Source organism: Narcine bancroftii, chromosome 8 (genome assembly GCF_036971445.1).
Source record: "Narcine bancroftii isolate sNarBan1 chromosome 8, sNarBan1.hap1, whole genome shotgun sequence".
Lineage (NCBI taxonomy): Eukaryota > Metazoa > Chordata > Chondrichthyes > Torpediniformes > Narcinidae > Narcine > Narcine bancroftii.
Genome location: NC_091476.1, coordinates 147,973,867 through 148,001,519, shown reverse-complemented (window position 1 = coordinate 148,001,519; position 27,653 = coordinate 147,973,867). Strand labels below are relative to the sequence as shown.

The following is a 27,653-nucleotide window of genomic DNA, read 5'->3' as shown; positions in this document are numbered from 1 at the left end:
TCGGCATTTTCTCCAAGGGGCCCCATTCTACGGAAGGCCTCGGGAGCACCCCCCTCCCCGTAGCCCAGTCCACTGAAGGCCTCGGGAGCACCCCTCTCTCTCTCCCTCCCTCCCCCTCCCCCTCTCCCCCTCCCCCCCTCCCCCTCCCCCCCCTCCCCCCCCCTCCCCCTCCCCCCCTCCCCCCCCCTCCCCCCCTCCCTCTCCCCCCCCCCCCTCCCCCCCCCTCCCCCCCTCCCTCTCCCCCCCTCCCCCTCCCCCTCCCCCCCTCCCTCTCCCCCCCTCCCCCTCCCCCCCCTCCCTCTCCCCCCCTCCCTCTCCCCCTCTCGCAGCCCAGTCCACGGAAGGCCTCGGGAGCACCCCTTCACCTCCCCCACCACCCCGCGCAGCCCAGCCCAGCCCAGCCCACCCGAAGAACGGCGAGTACCGTGCGGCTCCCACTCCCCTTGGACACTCACCCACGCTGTTCCACATCCCGCTCGGCACCGCGCAGCGGACCCAATCCCGCCAACACGACACCCGTCCACTCAGCCGCCTTCATGCTCAACGCCTCGGCCAATCCCCGGCAAGGATGCTGATGCCGTTCCGAGGCTACTCATTGGCTGGAAGCGGTGACGTTTGATCCTGGCGGAAGCGGTCCGACCCCTGGTACTCGGTGCTCTCTGAAGGGCGCTTATTTGCATCTTCTGAGTAAAACACGGGTCCGCCGACACCGTGATGGAAGTAAAAGCAAATCGCTGGAGAAACTCAGTAGGACAAACAGCGAACTCTATGGAGCAAAGAGAAAGATGCGCAACTAATATTTTGGGCTCGATCCCTTCATCAAGCTCTGAGCAAAATGTGGGCAGCATTTTGTGTAGACCTTGATGAAGGGCTCAAGCCCGAAGCGTTGGTTGTATCTCTTTAACTTTGCTCTCTAAAGACCTTCCCTTCCGGCCCGCAGTTCATCCCACAGTCGGAGCCCTCCTGGTCGCTGACATCAGCAATTCAGCCGCGACTTTCTGAGCTGGTTCGAACTGCGGACACTCACTGACCTGCTGAGTTTCTCCAGCTTATCTTGTGATCGTTGAACCTTTTCTCTGCTTCCTGAAAGCGTCCTGAAAGTCTTATAAACTTGAGATAGAGATTGGAAAAGCATATAAATATTTTCCTCGTGTAATAAACAGGAAATCTTTGGACTTTGAGATACAATCTTTGCATCCACTAAATCCCAACTAAACTGATGAAAGCTAGTTCAATACTCATTAGTTGAAAAATAATCAGATGAATTTCTGCTTTGGGTAAGGATCTGCTTAGAGGGGAAAAAAAGTTTTATCTGAAGGTGCAATGAGATTTTATTACCTTTCAGGCAGGATATTGCCGGTCTATTAAGTTTCATTGCTCAGAACCGCTATAAACTTTAAACCTTTAGATCTTTAACCATTAACATTACCAAACAATCAGAACCACTGAGAAAGCTGCCACATTACAATGGGATTCCTAACCAACATTCTTTTCATTATGAACTGTGGTATAATTTCCAGTCAGCAAGGTAAGGCTTTCTTTGATATTATTAGATTCAATTATGTTCCTCCTGTTAACTTGTTAAATCGCCTGGTTTAGCTTTATCCTTAAACCTTCTCTTCCTGGACTTTGAATGTGACAATTTAGCAATATTTCTTCCTTTTCTCCTACACATTATCTTTCTTCATATCAATGGTGGGGGGGGGGGGGGTTGGTGAGCACTGATGCCTCACAGTCCCAGGGGCTCTAGTTTGATTCTGACTTCTGATTATGGAGTTTTCATGTTTTCTCCAGGACTGTGCAAACTTTTTCAGGGTATTCTTCTTTCCTTCATCATTGTCAGTGTGTTACTAGGTTTATTGGCTAGAGTAAATGATCCCATTGGTTAAGCTGATGGCAGAGGATCAAAGGGGAGTTGATGGGCATACATGAGGGAAAATAGTAGCAGGAGTATAAGGGGAGTGGGAATGGGACTAATGGGATTGCTCCCTTGGGTGCCAGTATGCTCATAACAGCGAGCCAGTAACCTGTTGTGTTGTTGCACTCAATATCCTGGATGTGGTCTCACCAAGCCATAAATGCTCTATGATTAATAAGGGATTATTTAAGGTGGTATGTGAGTGGAAAGAAAATCTTTGAAAACTACTGGTTTAATCATACTTAATTGATTCATTATGTGCACCGTTTCATAACTCCAAAGGAAATGGGCCAATTACAATTTTTTTTCAAGCCAGACAATTCAGTCACAATTGGGTTTAGGGCAGTGGTTTTCAATCTTTTTTCCCCACTCACATACCACCTTAGGTAATCCCTTGCTAATCACAGAGCACCTATGGTATTAGGTGGCATGTGAGTGGAAAGAAAAAGTTTGAAAACCACTGGAATTATTGCTAAAAATTGTAAGTGGCAGCAATACCCAGGCTCATGAGTCACATTTGCCGACCCATTTATTTGGACACTTTGCTGCTTATCAATTTCAATCGATCCATTGTTATTGCTCCAAATCCAGATACATTAATTTTGCACTTTAATGAATCTTTATCAGAGGCCATTTGAAAATCCAAATACATCATCTCAACTGGTTCTCCCTTATCTGAAGTATTATCAGTGGCATACTCAGGAAAAAAAAACTTCAGTAGATTTATGAAATACAGTTTTCCTTTTATCAATCCATTGTGGCTGTCAAGCCACTGAAAGCGAAAGAAACATGCTGAGCCGAGTGGAGTTTCAGTTCAACTGATTTACTAATTCAAAATCACACACTTATGAGGCCCGTGTTTTTCCCAGCGACCCTTATGCCCTGCGGAGTGGAAGTGATGTCAGCTTCCAGGCTGAGGCTGCCCCGCACTGAGTGTCCCTGTGAATGCCACTGGCTGCGGACTCGCTCATGACTTCTGGTCTGGTTTGCTAGCCACGTGGGTGAGCCGCCACACTTGTTTTTTTTTAATTCTGTTGATAGATCTAACATCTTTGCTGCTACTGATGTATGTAAATCAGTATGTAATTCCCTGCTTTCCCTCTCCATCCTTTTTTAAAATAACATTGTTTTTTTTACATCCTCATAAGAAATCTTTCAAACTAGGAATCATGGCTGGTATTTTCTTCTAGTTTATGAGTATTGAAGACGATGGTAGCCAAACAACTAACTTAAAAGGAACTTCCCAATGCTACACACACCAGGATTTGGACCTGAGGATTTTCTGATATAATTCTTTCTTATTCATTCAGGGGATGTGGGAATAACTGGTGAGGCCAGCTCCATTGAGCAGACACAGCCCTTGAAGCAAGTGGCTTGTGTGGCCATTTAAGGGAATAGGTAATGTTCCTGTGCGTTCAGAAACAGAATTTATCATCAAAAAATTCATTGTTTTAGACCTGTATTACAGATTGATCTGATGGCAGAAGGGAAGAAGCTGCTTTTGCACAGTTGGGTATGCATGTTCAGGCTTCTGTACCTTCTTCCTGATGGTAGCAGAGTGAAGAGGGTGGTTGGGGTCTTTGAGGATAGAGGCTGCTTTCTGAAGATGCTGCCTCATGTCGATGTCTATATTGGAGTGAAAATTGGTGCACATGATGGTATTGACTGAGTGTAGAGCTTGTCGAAAGAACCAAAGACTTGTTGATCCAAACCAAGGCTTTTATTAGCAAAAGACAGGAGCTCTTCGCAGGTGGCCGACCAGTCCAGAATGATCCAACCTGGCTAGGGACACAACCCTTTAAGGCCCAGACAGTAGATGTGGCTAAGCTCTCAGCCAATCGCTCTAAGCACAGTCATTACATATTCTAGATACTGTAACTATATACATTGGTGATAGGACTGTACTATCACATTGAGATAACAATTTTGTTTCTTGTCAGTACTGTAAAAGACAAGGATTTTCTAACTTAGACTTTGTTTGTTGTCTGTAAAAGACAAGGATTTTCTAACTTGAAGACATTTGAGAACTAGAAAATTTTAGAATGCTATAGTTGTTCTTAGTCACAAGTATTAATTAACTTTTAATTTAGATTTATTTAATTCATTGAACTTTATTGAGATGTTGGAATTGAGCTAGTCCAGGGATATATATCTTTCAATCTGATTGGTTGAGTTTGCACAAACTTTCTCAAGTTTGCACAAACTTCATCTGTGTAACATTTTCCAATAAATATTTAAATGCATGGTATTAACTAGTAAGTCTAGTCTAATCTGGGTTGGTAGCAGAATGTAGAGTACCATCGCGCCAAACACTGGCACACCTCAGGGCTGTGTGCTCAGCCCGGTCCTGTACACACTACTGACCCATGGCTGGATCGCCAGATCCAGCTTCAATAGTGTCATCAAGTTTGCAGATGACACAACAATAGATCGCCTCATCAGCAACAATAATGAGTTGCACTGAGAAGAGGTGGGAAATCTTGTGGTGTGGTGCAAGAGTAACAACCTGAGTCTCAACGTGGACAAGATTAAGGAGATGATCATGGACTTCATGAACACCACGAATGACCACCCTCCACTACATATCAGTGGAGAAAGTGAAGAGCACCAAGTTTCTTGGAATTAACTTAACTAGTGGTCTATCGTGGACACTCAACATCTCCTTACTTGTCGCGAAGGTGCAACAACAACTGCACTTCCTGAGAAGACTGAAGCAAACAAGTTAAAATTAGCAAATCCACATTAGGGTGGATTTGTAGAAAGGAGGAAGTCAACAAACAATATAGCTAGACTGATTAATATAATGCATCTGGCACAGATGCGGGAGTGGCTATATCTCTGGATGTGGAGTGGGACTTTTTGTTCAAGGTACTGGAGAAACTTGGATTGGGTCAAACATTTATTAATTGGGTGAAGACATTATATTATAAACCCCAAGCAAAAATTATTACAAATGGGCAGATGCCTCCAGTACTTTAATTGAGCAGGTCCAGTAGGCAGGGCTGTCCATTGTCTCCAGTGTTATTTATACTGGCAATTGAGCCACTGGAAGAAGCCATTTGGCAGGATCCAGTTATAAAGGAGTTCAGAGTGGGCCAGGTGGAAGGCAAAATCAACCTTTTTGCTGATTATGTGTTAGTGTATTTGACACCCTATGGGGTCATTGGCCAGGCTGGAAGATTATGGGAAGGTTTCAGGTATAAGGTAAATCTCCTTTGACGAATGGAGATTATAGACAATATCTACTTGGAAGTCAATTCAAATGGCCACAGGAAGGCATTAAGTATTTGGGAGTAAAAATAGATAAAGATTTACCTAACTTGTATCTCCCTTTGCTCATTAAGATTGAGGAGGACCTTGATAGATAGAGGACTCTGCTCATAACATTGGTGGGCAGAGTTAACCGTGTCAGAATGAAGATGATGCCAAGACTCTAGTATCTTTTTCAATCGTTACCCATTTCATTGCCATGGGGTTTCTTTAAGACATTCACTGAATGTGTCAGAGGTTCCTGTGGAATGATAAATGGCTAGAATCTCCATGGAAAAGTTGACATGGGATCATAATTTGGGGTGGGGGGGGTAAAATTACCAGATTTTTAAAAATATTATTGAGCAGCCCAGGCAAGCTTTATTACATCATTATTTGAGGGGGGGGTCTCCCCCCTCCTAGGCATTAATTGGGCTACATGCAATAGGTGAAAAGATGGCAGGAGAATTTGTATACAAATGGGACACTAAATTTATTTGAAATAAAACAGATACCCCCATACTAAAGCATGTACTTCAGATATGGCAAAGAATAAATCAATGTCTTGGATGGAAAGTGGGGATATCTCCTGAAACATCTTTGACCCAGAAAAAATTGATACCCTTGACTCCGAGTAATAAGATCCTGGACACCTGATGCCAGAAGAGGATCAGGTGTATCAAGGACTGTAACAAACAAAGCCAGCTCATGTCATTTGAGCAGTTGAGAAACAAATATGCTCTGTCTAATAGAACATTATTCTGCTATCTGCAAATAAGATCTTTTTTAAGGGAAAAATTAGGACTGTCTATGACCCTGCCAAGGTCTAGTAATGTGGAGATTCTAATTCGACAGGGGAATGGGAGTCAGACTTAGGCACAATAATCAATGAAGAGCGGTGGCAAGACCTGTGTTGGGACAATGTGACTGAGGTCATTAACACCAGATACATGTTGGTGCAGTACAATTTCTTGCTCCATTTCTACTTCACAAAAATAACATAAATCAAAGCCTGAACTTTCAGAAATGTCCTTTAGGTGTGGTGTGGAGATTATAACCTTTGTCCACTCCACCTGGCAATATAAAAAGGTGAGACCCTTCTGGGAAGAACTGGGGAACTTTCTGGCAAAAATATTACAAAAGTGCATTTTCCACAAGATCCGGAGTGGTACCTTTTGGGAGATATTGGAAACATGAGTTTTCGAATTTCCAAATATCAAATTCAGTTTGTAAAGGTCACCTTGACGGAGGCCAGGAAGTGTATGACGGTTACATGGAAGTCTGACTCCCAATTAAATACTACAGGATGGAATATGGAAACGCAGAATTGCATTCCCTTGGAGAAACTCACAGAAAATAACTTACAATCTAAGGGGGAAGCATGACATATTTGTTAGTGTGGCAGTCATATCTGAAATACATGGGCATGTAGATTGACTAGCTCCCCTTCCCTGTGAAATATGGATTTTATAAAAACCTGTCCCAGCAAGGAAAGGATTGGAGTTAAGGAAATGGAACATGGCACAGGCGACATGCATGTATTCTTTTTAGCCTTTTTTTTTAGTTTGTTTTATTTTAGTTTTGTTTTCATTTTGTTTTCCTTTTATTCCTTACTTGTGTTGTTTATTTAATTAGGTTTTTCTTTTTTAGGTCATCGGTGGGGGCTCTGAACCCCACTTGTATTTGTATAATGTATAATTGGTATGGTTATATGTTTGGGGGCAAGGGAAGGAGGAGATAAAATACAGACTCTGTACATTTCAGGAATGTTGAAAAGGATTTTCTTGGTTGTTGAATTACCTTATAAGTCTGTAAAAAACAAAGTAAAATACTCAAAAAAAAAAAGACTGAAGTGAGCAAGGCTACCAGCCACCATATGTCAACCTTCTACAGTAGCTCTATTGAGAGCATCCTGGCCGACTACATCACAATGTGGTGCAGTTGCTGTAGAGAAGTAGATCAGAGGTCAATCCACAGGACCATAAGAATGGCAAAGAGGATTATTGGAGTCTCCTTTTCCCTCCCCCATTGATGTGATCTACTGGGATCACTATCTGAAGTGGCCATGCAAAATCATTGAGGACCCTTTCCACCCTGCACAGAGCAACCTTCAGCTGCTTCCATCGAGAAAGAGATACAGGAGTATCAGAGCCAGCACCACCAGACTGAGGAACAGCTTCTTCCCTTGGCTGAACGACCAAAGGAACTGCTCATTCTAACCACCCGAGACTCTCATACTTACAACATTTTATTTGTTTATTCATTTGTGTAGATCAGTGGTTTTCAAACTACCCCCCAGACTCATATTCCACCTTAAGTATTCCCTATCCCATAGGTGCTCTGTGATTAGTAAGGGGATTGCTTAAGGTGGTATGTGAGTGGAAAGAAAAAGGTTGAAAACCACTGTTTTAATTGCATCTAATTGACTCGTTATGTGCATGGCTTCATAACTCCAAAGGAAATGGGCCAATAACAATGTTCCTCAAGCAAAATATTTCAGTAACAATTGGGTATGAGGCAGTGATTCTCAACCTTCCCTTCCCACTCATCTGCCACCTTAACCAATCCCTTACTAATCACAGAGCACTTATGGCATAGATATTACTTAGAGTGGAATGTGAGTTTAGGGGGGGAGTTTGACAGCCACTGGTGAACATGAAATACTTATCCTGCATATGTATTCTTTGTCTGTATGTATATTATGTCTAGTTGTGTGTCTGCATGTTTTGCACTGAGGACCAAAGAACGCTATTTCATCAGATTGTACTTGTACAGTCAGATGTTAATAAACTTGACTGGACTTGAGTTCCTGAGACTGATTGTACTCGAAATAATTCTTGTAGCCTGAGAAAGTGAAAAGCAATCATTAATACAGTCTACATGTTTACCTCTCTCAGGTTATTTTTGGCACATCACGGATCTCCACTGGGATCCTGATTACAAAGTGACGGATAACCCAAATGCAGTGTGTCCCTCATCCTCAAAACCTGTCCTAAACCCAGGGATATGGGGCAGCTATCTCTGTGATTCCAGCTGGGACCTTATTAACCTGTCCATTTATACCATGAGAGACCTTCACCCTAAGCCAGACTTCATTGTGTGGACAGGGTAAGTATTTAACCATCTGCAGAAATCCTAATTTAACAGTTAGATTGCAAAATCAACAGAACTAGGATTGCTAATCAAATTGAGATGTGCTAGTGGGCTGAAAACATTACTTTGCATGTGGTAAAAGCAAGAATGTTGGAAATACCCCACAGGACCTATGGAAAGAAAAACAAACAGTTCTTGTTACCAAACTTTTAATTTTTTTTACTGGTTTATAGCATATACTTGACTTTGCATTTGTATATCAAGAGTCATGATATCAGTATTTAAATTTTAAATTAAGTCATACAGTATAGTAACAGGCCATTTCAGCCCACGAGCCCATGCCACCCAATTACACACAATTGATCTACACCCCCAGTATGTTTTTGAACAGTGGGGAAAACATCGGAGCCCCTGGGGAACACCCACAAAGACACCGGGAGAACAATACACAAACTCCTTGCACGGGATTAGAACCCCGGTCCCAATTGTTTCCACTGTAAAAGGGTTGCACTACCCACTAGGCCAATCATGCCGGCCAGGTTTGTAGGTTATTCTTCATGGATCACCCCTCAAGATTGTGGACCATTTGAGGAGAGTCACATGCCCTCTCCAAAAAAGAAGAAAAAAAGTCAAGAAAAGACAAAGTTCTACAAATATAAAATATAATAAATAAAAGATAAAATTGCAGAGAAGAGAAAGAAGATGGCACCTAAGAAGGAAAAAGTAAAAACATCGGGAAAAAAAAGAAGAAAAGACACCAAAAAAGAAAGGAGAAGGCCTTACCTGCACGAAGGAACAGGGAGCCATGGTGGCAAAGAGCGCCCGAACTCTGAGGTTGGTGTCAGCCCTGTGGAGTCGCGACCCTACCCCACCAACCGCTGGACTGCAAAAATGCCTCTCTGAGCCAAACAAAAGTGCGCAACTGCACATGCGCGAGGAGTCGTGCATGAGCAGTGCACAATTTAATGTAAAAGAAACCACCGATGGGATTGGGGCTCAGCCGAGGAGCAGGCAACATGGTGCAACCAGCTGAGGGACGCATGACACCTGAGGAAAGCGGCAGGAGAGGGAGTGAAGTACCAGGTGAGAAAGAAAGTTGACGGGGTGAACGGCAAGAGGAGCAGCAGCAGGAGGCCCGACAGATAGCAGCTCAGAAGGAGAGGACCAATAGCAAGAGGACCAGCAAGAAGAGGCCCAACAAAGTGAGACAAGCAACTCATCAGAAAAATCAGAAGAGACACAGATACAAAGAGAAGAAGATGATACAAACACAAAATAAGAGGAAGAAGACCAAGATCTTCACAGAGAAATGGAAGGTAAAACAGATGGACAGAATATAGATAAAGCTTTTTTTGAAAAACAAATGAGAGCATTAAAAGAATGGTTGTCATTAATTAATTAATTTGGTTAATTAAAATTAATTTTAATTTTGCAATTAAAAGAAAAATGAAAAGAACAGAAGATAAAATGCAAAGATTAGAACTAGTCATGTCAGAAATAGGGAAAAAAGTAGAAAATGTGGAAGAACGAGAAACGGCTGTAGAAATGGAAGTGAATGACTTAAGAAGAAAATTGGAAGAAAGTGACAAAAAAATTAAAGAGACACAAGAGTTGTTAGCTCAGAAAATTGATATGTTGGAAAATTATAGTAGGCGAAACAACATAAAAAATAGTGGGCCTGAAGGAAGATGAAGAAGGCACAGATATGAAGGAATTTATAAAATAATGGATCCCGAAGGTCCTATTTCCCACAGCAGAGCTTTAGCATAGATTGCTTAGAATAGAGCATCAGTTTTGGGAGTCTGATATTGGCCTTATGATCAATGTGGCCTGCAAATCAAGCTAACTAACGTGACTTAAATCTCAATTCTGGAGATGAGAAAGACAAATGAGTAATGCTATTCTATCATACAATGTCATTTACCTTTTACCTCAATTGTTTGCTAATAATTTTCCTAAAAATTCCCCTGAAGAAAAAGATTTTAGCAACATTTTTATTGTTGGATTGTAACTTTTCACTGTCCAAGCTAATGCATTAAAACTGCCTGTATCATAAAGACCATCAGTTGCTTCAAATTAAAAGTAAAGGTTCTGCACAAATCAACTGTGGTGGATCCTGAATGAAAATAGTCATTTCAGGGTTCTTGCTGTGATAGTTAATAACTTTAAAAAACATATTTAGTATGTTCATGTGTGAACGGTGGTGAAGTGTGATCAGTGCCTTAGACTAGTAGCACAGCCCAAGCTAGTATCCAACAGAGGAAGATTAAATTTGGTGTAGAGAATCTTGCAACAAATGTCTACTAATACTGAAAAACCTTTGATGATCCCCAGGTATAATCATCTTCATTGTGAGGCCCATGAGCCAGTGCTTGGTTCCTTTTGGTGTAGCTCCTGCAGGAACCCTGGACCAGGCAATGTCTCGGACTGGGGCCAGGTCTATTGGCTGTTGTGGAGACTCATTGTCTGCAAGTTGTCTGGTCCTTTCAGATTTACTTCTTGGATTTGGAATACAGATCCACAACACCCATTTATAAGCTGGAGACCTTTGGTTGCAGTCACATAGTTTTAACTTGTGTGCCCTTGATGGCACGTTTGCTCATTTATTGGACCTATTATGAGAAGCATCATATTTAATCATTGCATTGTATCTCATCTGGATCATTAAACAGACAGTGAGACCCCTCTTCATTAGTGTATCCTTGTGCTCTCTTTCATGTGTTTGTCCAGCCTGCCCTTAAATTCATATATACTTCGCAATATACGTTGGTTCGCCAAAGTGAGATCCCATCCGTGCTTGCACAGCCATTATATCTGTTGACTTGTGAGGAGCAGCATGTGTTTTTGGCGCGGGAGCAAAAGTTCTGAATCAGTGGGGAATCGCAAGAGAAGAGCCCTGAGGGAGATTGCAGGAGAGCAATCCACAAAATAGAATCAAATCCCCAAACAAGCCCTGTGGAGAAGGAGGGGAATGGCAAAAATTCCAGGACTGCCAGTGGGAGGTTCCCAGGTCCTGATGAGGGGAGGCCCCACTGTAGTCCTCCGGAGGCGGAGGTGTACTGATAAAGGTCCGGGACAACCGGCAGGAGGCTCCTGGGTCCTGATGAGGGGCTGGGGCAGAGGCAGAGCAGCAAGACCCTGAGGAGGAAGGCTTCCAAGAAGAGCCCCCCCCCCCAGCACTTCGTTAGCACCAAAAATCCAGCGGGCCTACCGGGGTGCAGTGTCCCAGCTGAGGAGCAGCAAGACTGATCTGTCTCCCTTGGGGATGGGATCAGGTGGCAGTGGCCTACCTTCATTGAAGGTGGGGCCTGAGGCTGGCTGCACTGACCTACCTTCATTGAAGTTGAGGTTTTCAAACGATAGCAGCGATGCTGATCTACCTCTGCTGGGGGTGAGATTATGTGACAGAGATCTACCTTTGCTGAAGATGGTGTCCAAGTCTGGCTGCACCAACCTAGCTTTGTGGAAGCCAGGGCCTCAAAAAGCAAGCAGTGATACTGTTTTGCCACTGCATGAGGTGAGCTGCATGAGATGATTGGACCCCAGTATACTGAGTGGCAGTGAGGGGGAGTACCCCGCACAAGAGCAGGTAGGACCTGAGCCAAGCTTAATATGTCATGTAGCAAAGCTGCCCATTCGACAGGCGAGAATAACCAGAAAGAGCCTGAAGAAGGGTGCGGCCTCTGCACAATGGATGCCTGCTCAATCGGGGCCCAAGAGCAAGGCCTACCAGAGACCAGAGGCCTTGACCAGCGACAAAATTGTAAGTCGTCTGGACAAATTGGAGAAACTGGTGATGGCCATGGTGAACAGGTTTTGTACGCCATCAGAGCTGAGGGAAGACATTAATTATTATACATGGGAAGATGATGAAGGGCTGGTAATGGTGCCCGAGTCACCCAAATCCCCATACACTGCTCAGGCCAATCAGGAGGAGAATATACCGGCTATTGCCATGAAGTTTGCAATACCAAAGGGTATCGGCCAGCCACTAGAGGATGATATTGCGGGGTCTATAACATATATGGTGTCTAATGCTTTTCAGGAGATGGTACTAGAAGAATCCATCAAGAAGTAGCCCCTGCCCTGTTAAATGCCCTCTGTTGGAGGTTGCTAAGGTAAATCCCGTGATATGGGACAATTTGAAGGTCCCCACATGGGCAAAAGACATGAAATTGCAAAGACTACAGGGGTCACTGGTTAAAGGTATCACTGCATACGTACAAATGCTCTCACATGATTTATCAGAGACCCAACAAGACACTCTGGGGCTGTTATCCCATGCAAAGTATGAACTGAATGCCTTCAGAAAGGAGCTGATCAAGCCTGACCTAAATGTAAGCTATGCTCATTTGTGCAGACCATCTAACCCTGTAACGAAATTTCTATTTGGTAATGATCTCAGCAAACAGGTGAAAGATTTGAATGAGCAGCAGAAGGTGGCAGATAACATGGTCAGAGTTCCAGACCACCAGCAAGAGAACCTGTTATGTTATGCGGGGGAATTTAAGTGGGTTATCTGAGGCAGTTTCCCACTCCAAGTGGCAACAGCCAGCAGGTCGTTTTTAGGGCAACGCCCTCCATGGAGACAGTGGCAGCAGAATTTTCCCGCTCAAAGAGCTTCACGGAGGTGGGCCCAGAATGCACCAGCCCGCAGACTAGGCGGGTCAAGGAAGTCAACACTATACATTTACAGTTGAGTACTCTTGACAATTTCAAGGCTTTAAAGGTTGGCGGTCGATTAATGCTATTCTGTGATAGATGGTGTAATATTATCACTGATGCTTCTGTTCAGCAGGTAGTAAAGGGGTATAAAAACAAATTTGACCCACAGAAATCCCCTCCGATAAGGAGGAAGGGTCTATATGCGCAGACCGCAATTGACGGAGGCTGTACATGCCAAGATCATGGCATTACAAAGGAAAATCTTCATTGAACATTGCAGCCATGAAAAACATGAGTTTGTATCTAACATCTTCATGCAACCCAAAAGAAGTGGTGACCCTAGAGTGATACTGGATCTATCGGATCTTAATAAATATCTCTTGTACAGGCATTTTAAAATGGATAACGTATATTCTGTGTTGCCTATGCTACGTAAGGGCTATTACATGGCCTCGATAGATTTGCAAGACGCATATTATTCAGTCGCGATCCACCCACAGTACAGGAAGTTCTTAAAATTTTCCTGGAAGGGAGAGCTATGGCAGTATAAGGCTTCGCTGAATGGGCTGAGCTCGGCGCCCAGGGCGTTTACCAAGTTACTGAAGCCGGTGTTTGCCAAGCTCAGGAAAGAGGGGCACATGGTTATGGGTTACCTAGATGATATTCTTATCATGGGAAGATTGTTCGAGGGGGAAAAAAAGGGCAGTAGCAGCCACCTCGAGATTATTAAGCCGTATGGGGTCTCTTATACATCCCGAGAAATCAATATTGGTTCCTCGGCTTCATTATTGATACAGAAGATGTGAGACTTACCCTGCCAGAGGATACAGTGGCAGAGATCAGGACTGCCTGCAGAGGGCTCATGACAGTGTCATCCTTCCATAAGAAAGGTAACCAGGTTGACTGGGAAACTGGTGGCGGCTTTCTCGGTAGTACAATATGGCCCGCTAAATCATAGGTTTCTGCAAAGGGACAAAATATCTGCTCTTAAGGCAGCCAGGGGTCACTTTGACAGGCCCATGAGGCTAACTAGTGAGGCCAGATCCAACCTGGTATGGTAGATTGACCATATCTTGCGGGCTTATGCGAGGATCAAGCTCAGAAAGGTGGACCTGGAGATCAGGTCAGACACCAGTGGCGAAGGTTGGGGAGCTACAAATCTAAAGGTCTCTACTGGAGGCAGATGGATGGACATAGAGCTCAGGGAGGCCTCTAAATCAGGCATTATTTATTTGGAAATGCTAGTGGGGTTTCTAGCACTAAAGGCTTCTGTACGAGGGAACCTGACATTCATATACTGCTGAGGTTAGATAACACTTCAGCTGTGGCCTACTTCAATAATATGGGAGGTCTCAAATCTCTTTCCTGCAACAAGTTAGCCATTGAGACTTGGCACTGGTGTACTCAGAGGGGCATTTGGATTACTGCTGCCTACCTGCCGGGTCGGATCAATGTACAGGTGGACGATGTCCAGGTAATTCAATGGTAGCACTGAGTAGACTCTGGGTAAGAAATATTTTAAACTGCTAGCAGACACCTTTGGCATGCGGAGATTGATAAGTTTGCATCCAGGCTTAATGCCCAGGTTCCGAGGTTCATGTCCTGGCTGCTGGATCTCCAAGTGGAGGCCATTGATGCCTTTACTCTGGACTGCTCAAAATTTAACTTTTATGCGTTTCCTCCGTTCACTTTTGTGGCAGTGCCTGAATAAGATACAAGAAGACGGTGCCTCAGGATTGATGGTAGTGCCCTAATTGGCCTTCCTAATGTTGGTTTCCCATACTCCTTCGGCTTATGGTGGAGAGTCCATTGGTATTCATGAAAAGCAGAGGTCTGCTAATCCAACTGGTGTCAAAGATATCTCATCCATTGTCTCACTTAAGTCTATTAGGTTGCAGGATCGGAGAGCAACGATTGACATAAACACTCTGCAGCCTAGAGCTCTGGACATCCTGCAGACATCTTGGAGAAAGTCTACTCAGAAACAGTATACTTCCCATGTGGGGAAATGGAAAAAGTACTGTGCCCAGATTGGACTGAATGAACAGTCATCCTCTATTGGAGCCGTACTGAGTTTTCTAACCGATATGTTCTATGTGCAGGGGGCCAGTGAATATAGCAAAGTGCACTGGCTGCTTTCTTGATGTTCCAGGACTCTGAGCATGAGATAATGAACCACCCCCTGATCAAAAGATTTATGAAAGGAGTGTTACACTTGCATCCTCCGGTACCCTGATATAAGGATATTTGGGATGTAAAGATTGTTTTGGACTATCTAAGGCTACTGTCACCAACTTCCAGTTTGGACCTGCCCCATAAGTTGATAATGCTGGTGGCCTTGACATCAGCCCAGAGGGTACCAACTTTGTCTCACATTCATATGGACTTTATCCATTGGGAGGAGGACTGTGTAAGCATTCAAGTTACAGATATTTTGAAACATAACAGGCAAGGGAGAATTGGGACAGAATTTCTATTGTATGCATACGGGGAAGATTAAAGATTATATGTGTTGGATTGTTTAAAAAGATACATTGTATGTACAAAACATTTTAGATTAAATGAGAAATACCTCTTTAAGAAACCGCAACAGCAGGCTACCCCCCCCCCCCCCCACCCCAGGCGTTAGCCAGATGGCTGCAGAAGGTCATGAGAGTGGTTGGAGTGGATATTTCTCTGTTTGGGTCCCATTTAACTAGAGCAGCAGTGACCTCGGCGGCCAATAGAGCTGAGGTCCCTATATGAGATATCTTTTGCCAGGTGGGATGGAGCAATGAGAGACCCTTTAATAGGTTCTACAATTAACCTTTAAACTCAAAGGGGCTGAGTTTCACGGCTTCCATCTTACATGCAGCAGATCGAATAAGACCGCAGGAAGGGGACTCATTGAACTGATTATGGTCTGTTGGATAAGCCACTGAGCTACAAACTCTCACGTTGGCAAACCAATGTGCATTGCAAAAAATAATGAAGAGTTAAACAAGCACTTACCTGTGCGAAGTTTGATGATTATTATTCGAGCAATGGGAATTGGTGAGTCGATGTGCCCACCTCTCCCTCCCCTCTTTTTTCTTGGTTATGAATAAAGATGTTTTGGTTGCACTAAACATGTTCAGTCACAGGTTCGTGTTATGGTTGGTTCATTTAATTTAGCACATTTAAGTTCAGTGGCTTCTCCCTTCTGGGCTGTAAAGGAATGGCTGCGCATGCGTGGATGGGATCTCACGTTGACTCACCAACTCCCATTTTTCGAATAATAATCATCAAACTTTGCACAGGTAAGTGCTCATTTAACTCTTCATTTTTAACATCGTTTGATTAAATATATTTCTTCTGAATTCCCTATTGGATTTTACAGTGAATACAGTAAATGTCCAAAAAATCCAGATCCAGAAATCCAGACCACCTGAGAATCTGGACTTCTCGAAATGCTCAAACTTTTTAAATTTAGCGGGCTTTTGTGTGCGTGTGTAAGTGCCACCGATGCACAGAAGTCGCAGAAATGAACAAATAAATATTTAGTTGTTTTTCTTGTACTTTGTATTTTATATGAAAAAATGTTTCATGATAAACTATTGAAATTTATCTCTTCTTCCTTTATCCTTGAAGAAGGGCTCAGGCCTGAAATTTCAGCAATATAATCTTTGTCTCCCGTGGATGCTGAAAAGACCAGCTGAGTTCTTCCAACATTTTGGTGTTTTTATTCTCTATAAATTTGAATTTTAAAAGTACTGTCCAGGAATCTGGAAAATCCAAAAATACAGTCTGACCCAATCCCCAAGCAGTATGGCTTTTAGGACTTTTACTGTATTTATAGTTTTAGTTTCCATTCAAGTGAAAATATATTTCCCAAATTAGTAATTCCTATCAGTACCTCTATCAGAGCACTTCTTGAGTTTCTTTTTTTCCCTTATTGTTCCTTTTACAGTGACCTTACAATATGGAAACCTGAAAAATTAATAGTACTCCAGTTTAACATGACTTCTGTTTTTATTTTAGTTCTACCTAAGAGGTATTTTATATTTTATTGTATCTTATTTTTTTTATTGGCTTATGATACTGTTTGTCTACAATGCAGTAAATTTCTGCTACAGTAAAACCCCCAGTATCCAGCACCTATGGAGATTGGTAGATGCTGGATAAGTGAAGATGAGATTGTGTGTTGCGAGGATTGGTAAACTGACCACTAGGGGGCGTTGATTTTTTTTTAACCTGTTTATTTTCCACAATTTTTTTTGCCGGTTGCTTGAATTCCGGATGACAAGGATTTTACTGTACTTTCAAGCCTAGTTCATAATCATTTACGTGGCCAAAGTCTGTTCCTGCAACATCGCCAATGAGAAATTAAGCAAATGTTGTTCTTATATGAAGCTTATATGGAGCTTAAGTAAAGCAGTTTCCAATAATTATGTTGTACTTCATGGAACATCCAGTGATGACACCCCGCACGTTGCTGACGAGATGCTTAGTGAGGACACAGTGCTGCGGATAATTGGCAACTTAACCCACCTGATACAGGAGGTGTTTCCAGGTATGTGGCAAACACAAACCATTAAATAAACATTAAATGTTTCTCTCTGAACTGTGCATAGCTTGAAATTAATGAGGTAACCAGGCTGAACAAGTGACTTCTTCATTGCCCAAGGTATTTATTTCCCTAATCATTTGTTTCAAATTTCCTCTGATATAAACTGTACATTCTATGAAGGTAATATTCTAAATAAAGGATTAAGAAATAAAAAAAAAATGGTAAACCTTTTAATGTTAATTGAAGGACAGAGAAAAATAGCAATATTAATACTTAAAACTGGGAAACAAGGAGCTTCATGCATTTTATTTGACTGGGGAACCAGAATGTTTTTTGTTTTTAGACCTAGGTTAACAACCACAGTCAGGATCACAATTAAATAATGCTTTCTGCAACAGGGAGTGAAAACTCCAAAATTAATCATACAGAAATTATTCGCCAGTCTGTTGGAGGCTCCTGTAATATAACTTGCAAATTCATGTGCCTGCCTGGATAGATTTAACACATTGCTAATTCGTTCAAGTGATTATTCCCAATGGCAACATGTTAATAACCAGCACAGTAGAAGTCCAAAAATCCAGATTCCAGAAATCCGGACCAGACTTTTTGAAAACTCGTAAACTTTTTTAATTTAGTGGACTTTTGTGTGAGTGCGTGTGTATGTAAGCGCCACAGATGCACAGCGGCAAAAAGCGACCACACTTGTTGACTCCATTTTTCTTCAAAACACTAATTTTGATAAAATGAAACATGTTGATTTTGCTAATGAATAAACTATCAAAATTTACCTGTTCATCTCTTCTTCATTCCTCCTTAAATTTGAATTTTAAAAGTAGTGCTCGAGAGTCTGGAAAATCTAGGCCAACTCAATCCCCGAGCAGTCTGGAAAATCTAGGCCAACTCAATCCCTGAGCAGTCTGGATTTTAGGACTTTTACTGTACTGAGTTCATCTAATTCACAGTGAGGCAATTTCTTAACTAGTATTCACCATGAACAATCAACAGAAAAAAATATTTCTATCCGATGACAGGTCGATTGTTTATGTAGCTCAAGGACGAACACAATTTTGGGGTCATCAGTTTTTATGACGTTGACTATGCACTCTGAGTCTCGAATTACTGTTTCCAAAGTTCTTTAGAGCAAGTTTTAACAAGAATATTCATTGCTATACCTCGTGTTAGTTGAGTTGAATAAGATGCTGAAAGTTTTCTCCAAACTCTATTGCAATCCTGTAACATACAAACTTATGTAGATCTTTTTTTACAAATTGCATCATATTACATTACTAATACTAAACTATCTTGAATTGATAATATCTCTGGGATTAGATGCACCAGAAAATTGCTTTATCCCTTTTATTTATGCTTATTTTGCTATGTAACAGTTTTAACACTTACCCTAACATATTTTAGAGAGAAACACTGATTAAATACTTGCCAATTGAAAATAACTTAAGGTCATTTGAAATTTGAAAGTCCATATATTATTATTGCACCCTACCGCATGGAGGCAGTTTACTTGCCCCACCTTGTCAGAACTTTGTATTCTTCTCTTTGTTCCTTTCATGCTTCGTTTTTTTTCCCTCAAAGTAGTTACCTGATTCCCTTCTGAATGTTAATTTTGAACCTGCTTCCACCTCCTTTTCAAATAACACATCCCAGAACAGTGCAAAAATCTTAAATTTTCTATAGAAGTATCAGGTTTTTTGGCCAAATTAAATAACTTTTTCTCTCCTTTTACTAGATTGCTGAGTTGAGTCTACTTATCTTAATAAGTTCGATGTGATCATGATATTAGAAACAATGGAGATTATTTCACCTTATTCAATGATCATGTTAATATCATGTGGCTCCTTCTTATGGTACAGAGATCAAATTTTCACACTGCTATACAACCACAATTTGCCTAATTTTTTTTAATGATTACACAGGATATGAATGTGGAGGATAATGCTGGCATTTATTGTACATCCCTCAGTGTCAATCGCATAGTTTACCCTGGAGCTACGTATAGGCCAGACCCAGTGTCGATGGTAGACTGTAATAAATTTTAAATTTAATTTTAGACATACAGCACAGTAACAGGCCATTTCAGGCCATGAGTCCGAGCCGCACAATTTTACAGCCAATTAACGTACACCCACGGTACGTGTCAAATGGTGGAAGGAAACCAGAGCCCCGGGGAAAACTTACACAGACATGGGGAGAACGTACAAACTCCTTACTGCACAGGATTTGAAACCCAGTCTCAATCGCTAGCGCTGTAAAGGCATTGCACTAACCATATCTGGAAGGACATTCATGAAACTGATGGTTTTTTTGTGCTGGTGCGATCATTTTCACCGTCACCATTTCTGCCAATAATATATATTTTTTAAAAGTCTGGATTTATTTAGACAGTGGAATTTAAGCATACAGGCGGGAGATTGAAAACTTGACTGAATGGTGCACCTGTAGCGGTATGCTTGGAGAGAGTGGCAGAACCAGCGCTAACAGCACCTGTCTTGTGACAGCTAGACACAACAGCCTCCTATCTACTGGCAACTAGCCACTACAGCCATGAGGCATAGTGACTCAGCAGCACCCGTAGGTCTACTGAGAAGCCCTGGCCTACTCAACATAGCAATGGCATATGGTCGTTAGCACTTCAGATGTTATGACGCCAGGTCACATGTTGTATGTCTATATTAAGCCTGATAACACTGTAATAAACTCTCTTCTCTTCACTGGCCGACAACTTCAGGTGTGATCTCATTATTTCAACATGATGGTGTATGAACACAAACATCATCTGCCACATTGGTGATCTCGACACGCCCACAGCAATGTGCCAACGAGCCAGCCATAAGTAACAGGCACACTCAATAGACACTCTGCAAGGCCAAGCTCAAATCACTTGCAGCATCAAGCAGCTTGCTTGCAGTAACGCTCCAATGAGCCAGGAACAAATGATGGATCGCCTGACCCAGCTGAACCGTCTTTGCACTGCTCCAATTAACCATAGTTACAAATAACTGCAAATTAATCAGTATCAGCAGATAACCAGGAAAACAGTTGCTTTTCCCTTCATGGTCAACCAAATGAATAGCAAGGGGCATCGTAGAAGGTAACTGTTTGGACGTTTGAAAACCTGTTTTACAACCTACTCAATCACTTTGGTGACTCAGAGTAGGCCAAGCTGTTGTCTAGTGTGCCTCATGAAATGCGCAACAAGTCTGGCCAACAAGTTGCCAGGACAGGGGAACACTTATCAGCAACATTTTAAACTGTCTGCAGACGTCAAAAGGCTGTGTGTTTTTTCTCAACGCAGCATAGCATTAGCGCCTCAGTTTCTCCAGAATGTTACCACACCCCACACTCCATTTCGCTGAAGTGGTCATTTATCAGTAAGTTGTCTGCAGCCGGCAGTGCAGACATTTAAAATTTGCCTGTCGGACTTCGGGAGGTTTGCATCTCAGCAGCTGTGATCGGAGGGAACATCCCCCATGTTTCACCAGCCTCCCTCAAAGACCACTTGACGCGAGAACGACCAGCAACCCCTCCTCAAAAGAAGAAGCCCGCGATCTGAGAGACAACCACTTACTCCCCCATGGCAAGATCACACAATTCAGGGGGTAGCCAGCCACCCTCCAGTGGAAAATTCTGTGACCCAGGTATTAACCTGCAAACTAAAGCACTAAAAACCACCTGTCGATGATGCCACTGAGACCTTTTCCTGCCGACAAGGCAGATTGTAGTAGGTTTTCAGTTATCCACTCAGTATGACATTGACTGTCGTTGATGCTGCTCTGATCTTTTCCTGTCAACCAGGCAGATAGAACAGATAAAACCCTCCCCACCATTGAGAACATTTACAAGGAACACTGCCATCACCCAGCACACACTGCTGCCATCCAGTGCCACAAGACTCGTTCTACCAGGTTCAGGAACAGCTGCTACCCCTCCACCATCAGACTCCTCAACGACAAACTCAATCACGGACTCATTTAATGACGCTTACTTTTGTACCTTATTGATTTTTCTCTCTGTATTGCACAGTCAGTTTGCTTACATTTATTTATTTACTTGTGTATATACAGTTTTTTTTTGTAAGTGGTAGTTCTGCCTCACCCATAGGAAAAAAGATTCTTAGGGTTGTATATGATGTCATGCATGTACTCTGACAATAATTCTGAAATCTAATCCTTCCAAATGTCATGGTAGGATTTGAATTCACATATCTTGGTTAATGACCCAGAATTTAATCACCATACAGCCAGGCCACAATAGCATAATATATGCACTGAAACTATTCTTTCACGACTGGTTGAAATGCACAGTGAACTTTTTTTCTCCCTGAACCTGCTTTATAAAGATGATTTCTACTCTTATAAGTTGTGCTTGTCAATTTTAATCCAAAGATGTGTTTGTAAACTGAGCCTATGTTCGCAGGTACTAAAGTCTACTCTGGGATGGGAAATCATGACTTTCATCCAAAGAATCAGTTACCTGAAATCTATCACAGGATTTACAACAGAACAGCTGATCACTGGAAATCTTGGATGGAACCTGAGTCAATCCTTATGTTTAACAAAGGTAGAGCCAAAGAACATAACAAGTACAAAGTGTTCTTTTCCCTTCCGACCATTGCCCTTTATCCCCAGTTTTCATCCTTCCTCCTCCAGCAACCTTGCAGTACGTTGTCTAACTCACCACACTTTGTGTGTAGGCAGTCATTTAGTGTATGTAGCAGACTCCTCTGTAAGAGTGGACATTTGAGCTGAGTGAAATGCTATGGTCAGTACTATGGACATAATGCTATGGTCAGCACTTAGTTCACTAATGAACTAAAAGCTGTCAAAATGTAGCAAATATTTGACTCAGGGTCTCAAAAACTCTGTGATTACACTGGACAACAATGTTTTTCAAAAGGTGCTTCCTGAAAAAATATGATAGACAACTTCAAGCCGAACACAAAAATAATTTCAGATTTTGGTGTGTCACGTAGGAAGTTGGAGAAACATTAAATTAACTTTTATTGAATTTAGCATGTTCAATAACCTAATGATGCTGACACATTGCATTAGTTCAACTGACCTAAAATGTTTTGCCGCTGATTTTTATTTGTACTTGGCATCCGATGCTTCTCGTGTCAGTGTCCAACAATAGTCGGCCAGCATCGATGGATTCCAGTTCTCCTGCTATTGCTTTTCCATGGTCGCAATGTCCATGTTCATCATTGATTGCACAAAGATCAGCAGAGAAGTTGGCCAGATGCAAATGCAGAAAATCAATTATTAATGACATGTTACATTTCAAGCTTGTCTGCTTGAAGCACGTTAAACATATGACAGAAAATCACAAAAATAGGTTATATCTAAACAAAAGGTCATTTTTTTGTGATCAGCAGTCCAAAATCTATAAAATACACCCCAAGATGTTTAGGAAGCTAACTTTGATATCTAATGTTATGGGTGATTGAATCTACCTACCTTGAAGAAGGGCTCAGAGTGAAATATCTTTACCTCCTGTGAGCGCTGCTGAGTTCCTCCAGCATTCCTGTGTTTTTAGAGGTCTGCTATCCACTACAGAATTTTAGTCATTCTACCCAGTAGAAATAATAAATGGCTTTCACTATCTTTGTCCTTGCTGCGTGAGCTGTCTTTTCTTTAACCGCAGTGAGTCCATTGGGAAGCAAGAGCCAACTGGGTAAAAGCAAGAAGCTAGGTCCACTCAAAAAATGGAAAGGAAATGACAAACAAAGGAACAGAACCCAAGGTGTTAATGGTCTTGCTTACTGGACCTTTTGATTGTCTTTAGGAGCTTTCTACACGGAAAAACTGCTGAGACGGAGTGGCCAGCGTATTATTGTCTTAAATACAAATCTCTACTATACCCGCAATTTTCACAATGTTGGGTTAAGTGACCCTGCTGGTCAGTTTCAATGGCTTGAAGAAACACTTTCAAAGGCAATGGTAGCAAAGGAAAAAGTAAGTTCCATGCAAGTTTTACTTCTGAGTTCAATTACAAAAAAAAAACCCAAATGTCTGTATCTAGATAAATAAATCTTCTGTTTTGGCTTTTTAACTGGTTTCAAATAAAATTCATGTAATGCCAAAAGTATTTATGAAGTAATACAAATTGCATATGAAATAAAGATATCCTAGCACAGAGAGTATCAGCGGAATATTATCTGTGTATTCTCCACATTTATAGGTTTATATTATTGGTCATATACCGCCAGGATTTTTTGAAAAAAAGAGAGGAGTATCCTGGTTTAAAGAGCACTTCAATAAAAGATATGTTGAAATTATTCAAAAGTATCACAGTGTAATAGCTGGTCAATTCTTTGGACATCACCATACTGACAGTTTCAGGATGTTCTATAGCCATTCAGGTAATGAAATGCATTTTAATTCCCTTAACCCCACCCCACCCCCATGCACCCCCTCCCCCCAACCCCATAAACAAACAATGGATTAACACATGTATTGATCAGCTTTAATTTTTCAAATGTTGCACAAAGCTTTTCAGGGATATATCAAGAATATTTTTCAAGTTAGACCAACAGCATGGTAACAGGCTCTTCTGGCCCCAAAACCCCATGCTGCTGAATTACACCCAATTGATTTACAACCCCTTAACATTTTGAAAGGTGGGAGGAATCCAAAACACCTGGAGAAAAGCCATGCAGACACGGGGAGAGCGTGCAAATTCCTTACAGTCAGCATGGGATTCAAACCCGAGTCACTGGCGCTGAAATAGCATTTCGCTAACCATGCTGCCGAATGGAAATCAAATGGTCGATAATGATATGATGGTATCTAAAGATTAGGAGACTCTAGGTGTAAAATTAATTCTTGTTCATAAAGAATAATATTTGATACTGGATTGGGACATGTAGAGAAAATATGAAAAGTACAATAACAGATATAGAATGGTGCAATATAATTTTATTAATCGATTATATTTAACACCATATAAATGTTTTAAAATTGAATCGGACTCTTGGATTTTATGTTTTAGATGTAGACAGGAAATCGGTACATTCTTGCATTCTACTTGGCAGTGTCCTACAGTTAAACCTTTTTGGTTAGAAATGGGTAAATTATTGGAATGAATAATGGGGGTTAAATTCCCACAGGATCCAATGTTATTTTTATTGAGCGATATGAAGAATATTGAACTTAAGTTGAAATTGAATATATATCAAAAGAAGTTTGTTCAAGTTGCTTTAGCAATAGTAAGAAAATGTATTGCCATAACTTGGAAGTCTGATATTGATTTGGATATAGAATGATGGCACACTAAAGACCGGAGTTGTATATCACTTGAAAAAAATCATTTATAATTTAAGAGACCTTATTTATAAAATATGGGTGTTAATAGTTAAATGAAGCTCTGATATTCCCCTCTCCTTAAGGACTCAGTATATTATAAGAGATTTTAAAATAATAGGCACCCCTGTTGAGGGTCTCTTGTTCTGTTTTTACTCTTTTTTTCCCTCCTTTTGGAGGGGGGGTCTTATCTTTTTTATATTCCACATGTATTTGTATTGTTTTGAATTATCTTAATTATGTGTTTTATAGTGTGATATTAAACTAATAAATACAATTTTTTTTAAAAAGAAGAATGTTAAAGATGTTTAGGAAGATCATTCCAAAGATGAGCTGATTGAAAGTTTTACCATCAATGGTAAGACAAAGCAAACATGGTGATGGGGTGTGTTGAGGATGCAGACATTATGGGGGAGTGGGGAGGGGATTGATCCAGAGACTACAGCTACAAGAACTAAAGGCCTTGGGGAATGCAGAGAAAGAAGGCTGTAAAGGATTTTCAGAGGTTGGAGGGGTGTAATGTGTCCACACATGAAGAGAAGAATCTGGATTTTGAATTGGGTGCATTGGTGAGTAAAGAACCAGTAAAGGTCTGTTAGGAAAGGAGTAATGAATGAAGGTTAGGAATCAAGAAGTTCTATTTCCCACCTGACATTAGGATAATTTCCCTTTTGAGGTACAAAGATGTTGGATAAGGTGACATAGGATTGTTTCACAGCAAGCCAACAGAATCTGATGTAACAAAAGTATGTGTGCACTGAACACTTGTGCAAATGTAAATATGAAATAGTTTCAAGATAATACTGGCACAGCCTTTCTCTCATGGCTAATAAAACTGTATTGGCATGTTTTAATAAAGTATGAGTGCCTTTTGTTTTAATTTCAATAAGTATAATTATTAATTGTTGCATTATTTTAGGTAATTCACCTTTTGTGTGCACATTAATCTCCTTTGTGCACTGGTTGCAAAATGTGTGTATGTGTGCACACGCATACAACTTAGAAGAAACAATGGCTGTAATAGACATCTTTCAACTTTCTCTCAGGTTCTCCCATAGGAATTATGTTTATTGCACCTGGCATTACCCCATGGAAGACAACACTTCCTGGTGTAGAGAATGGAGCGAACAATCCAGGAATACGGTTATTTCAGTACAACACAAAAACATTGGAAATTCAGGTAAGAGGAAGCCATACTTGCTTTAATAAATTTTGTGAAGCTTCATACACTTGGGAATACATTTAAGATGCTTGATTGGCCCAAGATCAGATTTTCAGTCTCATTGGGACAATCTGGTGTAGCAGTATGAGTGCTACGAGAGAGAAAATTAACTCCTAAAATGTGTGATTTGTGTGTCAATTCAAAAGCATTCTTTTTACATTGAATAGCACACAGAGATTGACATGAAATGTAGAATGGCCATTTAAGTTATTATCACCTAAAATTCACAGACTTATTGTAACCTCGGTAACTTTTGACTTTCCTTCAGAACGTGGTGACGTACTACCTCAATTTAACCTACGCTAACACAGTGGCTCCACAATGGCAACTGGAATACAATTTAACAGAGGCATTTGAAGTTCCAGATGGAACATTTCAATCCATGCAAATGGCGTTGGATAAGATATACAATTATGATTACTACCTGCAGAAATATTATAAATATGATTCCGTCAGTTATGATTTAAGTAAATGTGATAGGTACTGCAGAATCGATCATATTTGTGCAATCAAAGCAGTTGACTTTGTTAAATATCAGGAGTGCGTACAAAGAGAGAGCTCTTCTCCCACTCCAATTCCTACACTGCCTCTCATATCACTTCTGCTTTTTTCCTTGTTGCCCCTTCAATTCTAATGTTCACAAGTTCCAAATAAATGTAACAAAGGATGAAGATTATTTAATATATGACTTGAAAGGTGTAATGCGTACTACTTCAGAATTCATATGTACTTTGTTCCATTGTGTCTTCATCAAAGCCAAAGGGAACAGTCCTTTGACAATTCTCTGTATCATTGTTTTACTTTTCCTTCATAATTACTAACAAAGCTGCATTTTTCACAGTCAGTTTGGAAGGTGACCTTCCTGAGCACTCCAGTTTCAGACCATAAATAAGGTTTTCAATTTACCATCAGGGCTCCAGTTTTGGAGTATACTTTAGATGTAAAGAATTTGATAATGATGTAATCCTGTCTGTTCTCCTTAAACTTTGCTAATGTACATTTGCCGAGAATGATGGCTGTCACAGGATGCCTGAGATGCCATTAAGGAATGCAAGCTTGTAGGAAAGCAAGGATCTGGCCAGTGAGGCAAGGAGGAACAAAACTGGTACCTGTACTACCAAAAGGATTTTTATCAAACCTTCAAACTAGCCGGCTATTCTCATCATTTCAGCTTAGTGTTCAAACATCAGCCTACTGGATGCAGCTTAGGGTTTTAGTTCATTGTAATGTGCAGAGAGATTATTATTTGATCATAATCTTTGATTATTTGTGGGAATTAAGTGCTTAAATAACCAATAACATTAAAATCAATACTGCCTGAATGCTCTTTGTCTTTTTTTAACTGATGTGCAACATGTTGACATTGGAAACAGTTTAACAAATATATTGCATTTTTTGTAATTTTAGGTAATTCCCACCTCTATCTGGTACAGTCTCCATCTCTCTTTTTTTAACTTCATGCTTTTCTTCCTCTTTTCTCCAATTCCACCCCAAGGTTCCTACCTCTTTCTGTCTCTCCAACTTTCCTACCTTCTGTCCATCACTAGAGGGGTGCGGACGGCACTGAGTGACACCATCAGGTGGTGGTGGGGGGGGGGGGGAGGGGGAGGTGTGACACCAAATGACTGTCTAAATTTTTTTGAGTAGTGTTTCAGCAGAAAT

The 27,653-nt window shown here is 41.3% G+C and overlaps 2 protein-coding genes across 3 annotated transcripts in view; one reads left to right on the top strand and one right to left on the bottom strand.

Moving 5' to 3' along the window:
• The window catches only part of rpa2 (replication protein A2), a 37,724-nt gene extending 37,166 nt beyond the window's left edge, over positions 1–558 (bottom strand). The window contains exon 1 of one of the 2 annotated variants that reach the window (XM_069895241.1): positions 456–558. In XM_069895241.1, coding sequence (XP_069751342.1) covers positions 456–471 — 16 coding nt within the window. In that variant the 5' untranslated portion in view covers positions 472–558. The remainder of the gene's footprint in view (positions 1–455) is intronic. The other variant, XM_069895242.1, reaches the window with a different exon arrangement.
• Positions 559–17,024: 16,466 nt separating this feature from the next.
• smpdl3b (sphingomyelin phosphodiesterase acid like 3B) lies at positions 17,025–27,279 on the top strand. Its single transcript, XM_069896121.1, has 6 exons — positions 17,025–17,456; positions 21,885–22,028; positions 23,253–23,422; positions 23,649–23,829; positions 25,816–25,949; positions 26,260–27,279. Exons 1-6 carry the CDS (start codon positions 17,291–17,293, stop codon positions 26,623–26,625), a joined length of 1,161 nt encoding a protein of 386 aa, XP_069752222.1. The 5' UTR covers positions 17,025–17,290; the 3' UTR covers positions 26,626–27,279.
• Positions 27,280–27,653: the final 374 nt, after the last annotated feature.

Coding starts and splice junctions, on each gene's coding strand:
- smpdl3b (XM_069896121.1), top strand. CDS start 17,291: ATGAAGCTTATATGGAGCTTAAGTAAAGCAGTTTCCAATAATTATGTT. Junction 17,457..21,884: donor GATACAGGAGGTGTTTCCAG/GTATGTGGCAAA, acceptor CTATGTTCGCAG/GTACTAAAGTCTACTCTGGG. Junction 23,830..25,815: donor GATGTTCTATAGCCATTCAG/GTAATGAAATGC, acceptor ACTTTCTCTCAG/GTTCTCCCATAGGAATTATG.